Genomic DNA, 8,336 nt, shown 5'->3' on the forward strand with positions numbered 1-8,336 from the left:
TCTTGGAATGTAGGCAACTTTTAAGAGATTCTGTTGATGGCTGGGCTCAGATTTATAGGCAGATAATGTTCTTAATGGTGAGAGGGGGTGGGCAACTGGAGTTTGGACTCTATGGCCTAGCAAGTCCTTAACCCAGTTTTTGTGGGTGCTGTGCTTGTGTCTCAAAGACTGCATGACCAAGACTTCCTTCCCTGAGCCTGTTTCCCTACCAGAAGCTCGATCCTTTTCCCCTAACATTTCCTTTGGGTTATAGTAACAAATGGGAGAATTCACTAGAAGCAGTAAACCTTGGGGTTGCCCAGGCCTCGTAGTCCCTGTCTGGAGTCCAGAGCTCAAGTCACCAGGAATGGGCGGGGCTGGGACCCGGGAGGCCCAGGAGTCCAGCCTGCCCTGCGGTGTTTAAGCAACTGACCTGGCAACAGGGAAGGCCTGAAAAACACATCTGGTCTTCTGGAGTCTCCTCTGCTGTCTGTGTCTTCAGGCCACCATGGCCCTGCTCAGGCCCCCGGTGCTTCTGCTAGCTCTGGTTGTCTCTGGTGAGGAGTTGGTGGGTGGGGGAACCCACTTTTCGTGCCCCAACACCCTCTACAGTGCAGTGAAATCATGACTCTTCTCAGATAAGCTACCATGCAGGGCAGGGGCTGTGGGCCAACCAAGGAAGGACAAAGATCTAACTCCCTGACCCTCATTCCTTATGGCTGCTTCCTCAACCAAGTCCTCACTCTTGTTCAATGAGCTGAGTCATGGTTGGATGTGGGGGACAAGGAAGAGTTTTGGCTGCTTGGCCCTGAGATGTGACCAGGCCCTGAAGCTGAAGGGCCAGTATGCGTGGGGGGACTCCAGCCTGAATTGTCTCTTCCTCATAGAACTTCACGGCCTGCCCTGGTTCATAAATGTCTCTGAGAGCCAGGGACCTGGTGCCATCCTTTACTCCTTCCCCGTCAACTGCACGTCTTACGTGCCCACCCTGGAGTTGCTCTACGTGCGGCCACCAACCACCTTCTTTAACCCACCCAGCCTGAACAGGCAGCAGAAGACCTACATGGCCATGGTACGGTCCTGGGCACAGATGGGAAGCATGGGGGGACAAGGGCAAGCCCTCAGTTCCCCAAGCCAGAGGTAGTATAGGGGGATGGAGAGCCCAGAGTCCCACATGGCACCACTCATCTGCCCCAGGTGACCTTAAGCAGCTCGGCCCGGCTGGATGCCCTGGCAGTGAATCACTACAGACTGCAGCTGCGGCTCACATGTGGCAGGAAAGTGTTGGAGCCAACCCTCTCTGTGGGCGTGCACCGGGACCCTGGCTACAGCCCATGTGCCAGCCAATTTGCCAACCCAGGTGAGGCCAGGGGCAGCAGGCAGGGCTGGGCGGCACGGCCTGAGCAGAGCCTCCCTGACTTCCCCTCTGGCTAGGTGGGGAAATCATTCAGGTTCGGGAAACGGTCACCCCTGGGGCCCAGCTGTACACTCTGCTGCTCCCAGGCCTGCAACTCCAGCGTGCCCAGGTGAGCCCAGCACGTGAGCAGTGTGGGGTAGAGGGAACAGCAGGATGGGGGAGGCACCTAGGGAAACCAAACTCGGCCCCTCCTTGGCCCAGCTCCTCGCTGGCCAAACACAGAATGCGGAGGGCCCCTTTAGTGTGTGCTGAGCCTCTGCGTGAGGTGTGTTCCTGGAGAGAGCCACTGAGGGCTGCCCTCCCCCTGAGGACCATGGTTGTCCTGCAAGGACATCTCAGGGGCTTGTGTTCTTTCTGGCTCTCCTCAGGGTTCTGAATTCTTCATGAAAACTCTGTATCACTCTTGGAATCCAAAAAAAGAAATGTCGTTTGAAAAAACAAACAAACAAAATAATTGATTTAAAAGCAGAAAAGATTGAGGATCAGGGCCAGGAGTCAGGGTGGAGGTTGGGGAGTCACCCTGTGGTGGGGTATGGGAGCGTTGGGTGTGGGCAAGTACCAGCTGGGGTGTTGGGGGATTTCAACAGGGATGTGTGGGGCACTGGGGGTGGGGCTGGGGTCTCCAGAATCACTGTCCTGTCAGCTAAGCATCAACAGTGCCCAGGACCCTCCATACTTCCCTGGACCTTTCTCCATCAATGGGCAAGGCTGGCTGCTGGCACCATCCCAGGGCCTCAAAGGCCAGGCTCCAAAGGTGAGCTTGACTTGGAACCTGGGGATACCCATGGATGGGGCATGCAATAGACAAGAGCCACCATTTCCTGGAGGTTTGTTTGTTCTTGGTCTCTGAAATTTTGCTGCCATGTTCAGACATAGCCCACATCTGTACCTGTTGCCACATGCTAGCTGTTCTCTCACACTGGCCTGGTTCTGTGCTGGGTTCTGGAGTTCCAGAAAGAAAAGGGATCCCTGGCTGTGGGAGCTCCCAGTTCCTTTAATAGGACTGAGAGTGTTCAGAGCAGTTACATGGAAAGAGAAAGTTCTGGGTAAAGTGGCTAGTCTGGAGAAGATTAGAGAAGTTCCTTCTTTAAAACCTCCGTGTCTTAATGATGGGCTCTTAGTAACTCTAAGATGATGTCGCATTGTGAATGACTCAGATATCACACATTTGGGGGCTGCTTGCATCCTAAAAGAAGAATTTATGGCCCCAAAGAATGAGACTGAAAGGAGTACCTGTCAGCAGAGTGACAGGTATTGGGGTGGAGGGAGGGTTGGGGCTCCTTGTCCATGGAGGGCCTGAGGCAGGGAGTGCCTATTGGAGGGAAGACTATGCAAAGACATACAGTAGACACACTAGTCCTCTTCCTGTTCTGTGTGCACTGTAGGTCTTCCCGCTTGACGTTTTGGTGAGCTTTGGCCAAAATCAAAGCTGCCACAGGATGCTGAAGGTGAAAGTTTTGCCTGATCCCTCCAGTCAGATCTCCTTCCTGTAAGGCTCCCCTACACTGGGTACAGTGGGGACAGGGGGCGGCAAGGCATAGGCCCAGAGAATTAGGAGTAAGGTTAAGGTGTGGGGCTGCTGAGGCGTCCCCAGCTAGCTCCTTTATGAGGAAACTCCCGAGGGAGGAGCCTGTGGACAGGGCCCAGGGTGGCGTGAGCGGGCATGAGCTAGTGCTCCCCCCCCAACTTTTTGTCCAGGGGACAGGCCCCAAATGTCACCATCCTGGAGGACCTGGCCCCCGGCAGTAATGTAGTTCAGGTTCGAGCCCGGGGCTTAGACGTGCGCTACGAAATCATCTCCCCGGTGCCCTGCCCGCTCTTCTCCATCGGACGTGGTGAGGGGCACTGGTGGGGGGGGGGTGCAGCATGCCCCTGCGGCTGGTCCAGAGTGACCCGCGCTATCTCCCCGCCCTCCTGAGAAACGAGGCTGGAGCCAGGGCAGACGGGGGCGGGGTGGCGTTGGGAGGCCGGACTAGAATTAGAGGCGAGCCTCGGAGGAGGTGGCGAGAAGGGGCAGGCTCAGAGCCCACTAGGTGCGGTGGATCCGGTGGGAGGATGGGGACGGGACTGAGCTGGGGGCGGGGTTAAACTCAGCATTCCCCACCCCTCCCCGCCCAGAGGACGGCATGGTCCGCACCACCGCACCCCTGGAGTTGGCGCCCGCCCGGGGCGTGGCGATCACTAGGCTTCAGGTGAAGGCCTATGAGCGGCGCAGACCGTGGGCCAGCGTTGACCTCGATGTCACGGTGAACGTGCGTTCGGTCAACCGCTGGCCCCCGCGCTGCCTCCCAGCGATGCTGGTGTGAGTACACAGGAACCTTATCTAAGATATTGGGGGGATGGCCATGGCTCTTGGTCCTGTTCTACTCTTGCCTTGCTGGCCGCACTCTGCTCCCAGGACTGAAATCCCAGAGACCACGCCGGTGGGCACTGTGCTGAAAACCTTCACTTGCACTGATCCCGACTCTGCTGGCTCCCCCCTCAACTACGAGCTGCGGTTCCACAGCCCGCCTGGTCCAGCTAGCCTCTGCCTTCGAGGCAGGGCCTTGGAGGTGCCCAGTCCCCTCCTCCAGACCCATGTGCTGGGTGCTCCGGGACATGAAGGTGGAGGGTAGTGGGGGGCGGGGGCGGGGACAAGGTTCTGTGGGAGCTGAGACCATGACGGTGAAGGCTTCGATATGGGAAGTCAATCTGCTTTGTAGTCCAGGAAGCAGAGGCTCAGGGTTGACTGTGTGTGGATGCCCTGACCTCATGCAGCCCAGGGTGGCTTTAGGCTCTCCCAGGCCTTCCTTGGCTTGGCCTCACTCTGTGGCCCCTATGGCCAGGTGAATGCCACACTGGACTGTGACACTCCTGGGGCCTGCTTTCAGCATGCAGCTTCCATCCTGGTGCTCGATGGTGGTCAGCCCCCCATGACCAGTAAGTGACCATACCTAGGCATGGACATTCAGGACAGGGCTGTTCTGTACCCCTCTCCCGATCCTCAAGATAGGGTCACCTCTCTTCCCACAGAAACCAATAGGGCAGGGTTGTCTCCACATCAACTCCTAGGGTGGGGCATTCTCTCACCTCTCCTTGACATCGCCCTCTCCACCCACCCAAGGAATGGCTATTGCCCTTCCTTCCTCCAGACCCACTCCCTCCTTAGACCCCCAGGGCAGGGCCCTGTCTCCCTCCTCAGACCCCAGGAAAAGGTTGGACACCCCAGGCCAGCTCCTTGACTACCCAATGGCCTCTAGGTGAGGTGCCAGTATTGGTGATGGTGACTCCTGTCAATGAGTTCTCCCCCGCCTGTGTCCCTCGCACATTCCGGATCCGGGAGGATGCAGGGCCCCACACCCTGCTGGGCTCTGTGGTGGGCACAGACAAGGATTACCCGCACAACAGCATCGAGTACTACATCTCTGGTGGGCCCACCACCTTCTCTGTGGACCGTTTCAGCGGTACTTCTGAGCCAGGGCTGGGATGGAGGGAGGGAACCGGAGCTGACTCTGCAGGCTGAGGCTGTGGACACCTCTTCTAGGGGAGGTTCACCTCCTGGGATCTTTGGACTATGAGCTGCAGACACTGTACAGGCTCACTGTCCTGGTGACTGACCATAGCCAAGACCAGCACCCCACCCAGCGCCGCTCTGGCTCCTGCACCATTACCATCGAGGTTGAGGTAATTGAGCCTTGAGGCCTTGGAAACACTTGGAAAGTGTTCACATCTTCCTCTGGCATTCTACTTTTCTACCCAGGACTTAAGTTTCCTCCATTGGTTGGCTGGAGGGAAGTGGTGCCTCCTCACAGAAACCTCTGGGACCTGTTTCCTGACACCTGGGCTCTGGCTGTGGTCGGGGGAGACTGAGGGGGGCCAGCCTGGGGATTTGGGGTGATCTGGCGACTTTCCTGCAGGATGTGAATGACTATGCCCCCAAGTGTCAGTCCCCATTTCAAGAACTCACCATCTATGCTCCTCTGGGCCATAGTGTGGAGGTGACCAAGGTGTCATGTTGGGTTCCTCAGGAGCCACAGCGTCGGGCCTTCTCCTACAGCATCGTGGGAGGTGAGGGCTGTGGGGGCTATTGGGCTGTTGGGGAAGGAGCAGGCCAACGCCAGCAGTAGTCCCCTACTTCTGCCACTTTGCTTTCAGGGAACAGTCAGAGCCGATTCAGCCTGCAAGGACCCATCCTGGTGCACAAGAGCATCACGTGGGGACCCCCCTGGCCAGAGCAGCCCCATACTTATGAGCTATTGATCCGGGTGGCTGATGCAGGTCCCTCCATCCCCCACCTCAGCACCACAGCCACTGTCATTGTGCATCTCATTCCCTGGAGCACCAGCACAGTGACCACCCGCACCCACAGATCCCCAGTGAGGGGGGGGCCCTTGGGACCTTGGGAGGTGGGGAGAGAGGATCTTGAAGGGTGAGGAGACCCAGTTTTCCAGGCGGAACGATGGGGGAAGGCACTCCAGAGGGAGTCATTGAGTGTTAAGAGCCTAGCAGTTCAGAAGAGCAACTCTGGGGTGTGGGGCAGCCCAACTCTTGGAGGGGTCTGAAGGCTGGATGATCAGGGCATTTTGGCAGGGCTGTGGCCCCCATTTCAGGTGCCTTCGGTGATGACACCCCTGCTTGTGACAGACGTGGAGGCTTTCTGGCAGCCGGAACCTTGGTTTGTGGTGGTGCTGACTGTGACAAGTGCCCTCTTTCTCTTGGCTCTGGGCTGGCTCTTCAGCAGGCTCTTCCAGGGGTAGGGTTTCTATCCCTCTGCTCTCTGTCTCACCCCAGCCCACTAATGGACCCCATCTGTGATATGTGGTTTCACCAAGATTTGGTGACAGTGCCCAAGTTGATGTGCAGGAAAACTCATATTAATTCGGGCTGCTCTCCCTCCAGGGGTCTTCAGGTTAGAGGCAGAGAGGCACTGGGAGGAAGTTGTCTCCCTTATTGGCAGAGCCTGGTCTTGGAATGGGCTGGGTGTGGATGAGGCCCAGTATTTTGAGATTCAGAGTTTGTCATGCATTGGGCATTTATCCCTATTTCTTTCTTAAAGCTTTTTTATTGTAAAAAGATATTATTTATTTGACAGAGAGAGAGATATCACAAGTAGGCAGAGAGGCAGGCAGAGAGAGAGGTGGGAAGCAGGCTCCCTGCTGAGCAGGGAGCCTGATGCAGGGCTCGATCCCAAGACCCTGAGATCATGACCTGAGCTGAAGGCAGAGGCTTTAACCCACTAAGCCACCCAAGCGCCTCTCCCTATTTCTTTCTTTCTTACTTTCTTTTTTAAGATTTTATTTATTCATTTGAGAGAGAGAGACAGAGTACAAGCAGGGGGAGAGGCAGAGGGAGAGGGAGAATCAGACTCCCCACAGAGCTGAGACCCTGACATGGGGCTTGATCCCAGGACCTGGAGATCATGGCCTGCACCAAAGGCAGACACTTAACCATCTGAGCCACCCAGGCGCCCCTGTTTATCCCTATTTCTTATCCCTACCCTTCACTTCAAACCAGACCTGCCCCCAAGAATGACTTTGTTTTGTGGGCACAGGACTGAATCCAGGGGAAGGTTGGGGGTAACAATGTGGGCATTGCATAAAGACATCGGCTAGCCCCAATATAAAGGGACAGATAAATGGTGCTGGTTCCTGAGCCAGCAAGTCTGCTGCCCTCACTGACTGGTCCCACCTCCTGGCATTTTAGGTTGGCCCAGATGCCGCAGACACCAAGCAAATCAGCCCAGGCTCTGCTACTAAACAGGTCAGGCTCCTGTACATACCTCAATGCCTGAGAGTCCATCTCTTAAACTCAGGCTGGGATGAAGAGTCTTATTCTTATTCTTGCTCTTGCTTTGCCCTAGTATCCAGGGAACTGAGGAGTCCATTGAGGGGTTCACGGAGGCACCGAGGACAGAGATGCCCCGGGCACCCAGCAGTGTCATGAGCCTGGTATGCCAACCCACCATCCTATATAGTGGGCACAGAGGCTGCTCCAGAGTACCCCCCTGTCAAGCCTGCCTCCTTATGGATGGCTACCCTTGGTAGAGCCCATGGCAGCACCATCAGGATGGAGGAGACAGTAGGGTTCCTGACCCCTTTGGGAGAAGACCTCCAGCTGCTCCCTGGGGGCAGGGCTCAACTAATTGCCCCCTCTCATTCTCCCCATCAGCAGCACTTCGATGGCAGAGCACAGGACTCCCGTGAGTCCCCCTCTTCCCAGACCATTCTCTACCTGGGTCCACTTTCTCTCCTTAGCCCATTTCAGCATCTCCTTTGACCACCAGGCAACTGCTAGCTACTCTTTCCCTGAATGGGGTCTGTTCTCACCCCCATTCACCTTTCAGCCAACGTTTCTCAAACACCTGTCAGACTCAGACCTGGTCTGGTTCCTGTCTATGGTGGAAAGTGTGGTGAGGGGAGGGGCCCTCAGATATTACATGGTCATCAGTGATTTCACCGTAATCCGGCCCTGGGCTTGGGGGGCTGGTGTCCAGTCTGTGGGAATCAAGGGGGCTTCCTGTACATTTGAGCCAGACCTCACAGGATGGTTGAGAAAGGGGGGAGGGAACACGTTGGATCAAGCAGAGGAGGGTCTCCCCAGAGGTCCTAAAGTGTCTTCCCTACATTTAAGGGAAGGAGGCTGTTCTGCTGAAGCCAGCAGTGCCCTCTCCTCCTCCTGTTCATCTGAGCTCAGGTACAGGCAGAGAATACTTGTTCAACACGCTCACGGGAGCCCGGCGCTGGCTCTGAGGCCAAGAAGCTGCTTTGCTGCTTCACTACGTGTGGCAATCCTTCTTCCCATGATCAGGAGTTGAGGCTGCAAGTTGATTCTATAATAAACAAAATTACAAACAGAAGAGTCCCAGGCTTGAAACCCACCTGTGGGAGAAGCTCTGAGATCTGTTTCTTTGTTCTCACTTGGAGAGTGCTGCCTTGCCTTCTGGGAGCACTCTAGGGAGTAG

The 8,336-nt window shown here is 56.2% G+C and overlaps 1 protein-coding gene across 4 annotated transcripts; it reads left to right on the plus strand.

Annotated features, from left to right (window-relative positions):
- The first annotated feature begins 435 nt into the window (after positions 1 to 435).
- On the plus strand, positions 436 to 8,336 carry CDHR4 (cadherin related family member 4). 4 transcript variants are annotated; one of them, XR_007121198.1, is made up of 19 exons: positions 436 to 536; positions 867 to 1,051; positions 1,177 to 1,339; positions 1,414 to 1,505; positions 2,040 to 2,150; positions 2,782 to 2,885; positions 3,095 to 3,231; positions 3,515 to 3,698; positions 3,795 to 3,948; positions 4,222 to 4,315; positions 4,636 to 4,839; positions 4,920 to 5,059; positions 5,293 to 5,443; positions 5,531 to 5,653; positions 5,986 to 6,128; positions 7,079 to 7,135; positions 7,236 to 7,323; positions 7,544 to 7,574; positions 8,069 to 8,078. XR_007121198.1 is itself a non-coding variant. In XM_047693815.1 (19 exons), the coding sequence occupies exons 1-19, from the start codon at positions 488 to 490 to the stop codon at positions 8,122 to 8,124; spliced, it is 2,361 nt and encodes a 786-aa protein (XP_047549771.1). In that variant the 5' UTR covers positions 436 to 487; the 3' UTR covers positions 8,125 to 8,336. The 4 variants fall into 4 exon arrangements, 3 of the variants coding, with proteins under 3 accessions (XP_047549771.1, XP_047549760.1, XP_047549780.1); XM_047693815.1 differs by having other exon boundaries at positions 5,531 to 5,751; positions 7,547 to 7,574; positions 8,069 to 8,336; XM_047693804.1 differs by having other exon boundaries at positions 5,531 to 5,751; positions 8,069 to 8,335.

Source organism: Lutra lutra, chromosome 1 (assembly GCF_902655055.1).
Source record: "Lutra lutra chromosome 1, mLutLut1.2, whole genome shotgun sequence".
In the NCBI taxonomy this organism is placed as follows: domain Eukaryota; kingdom Metazoa; phylum Chordata; class Mammalia; order Carnivora; family Mustelidae; genus Lutra; species Lutra lutra.

Coding starts and splice junctions, on each gene's coding strand:
- CDHR4 (XM_047693804.1), top strand. CDS start 488: ATGGCCCTGCTCAGGCCCCCGGTGCTTCTGCTAGCTCTGGTTGTCTCT. Junction 2,151..2,781: donor TCAAAGGCCAGGCTCCAAAG/GTGAGCTTGACT, acceptor TGTGCACTGTAG/GTCTTCCCGCTTGACGTTTT. Junction 5,444..5,530: donor CTCCTACAGCATCGTGGGAG/GTGAGGGCTGTG, acceptor CTTTGCTTTCAG/GGAACAGTCAGAGCCGATTC.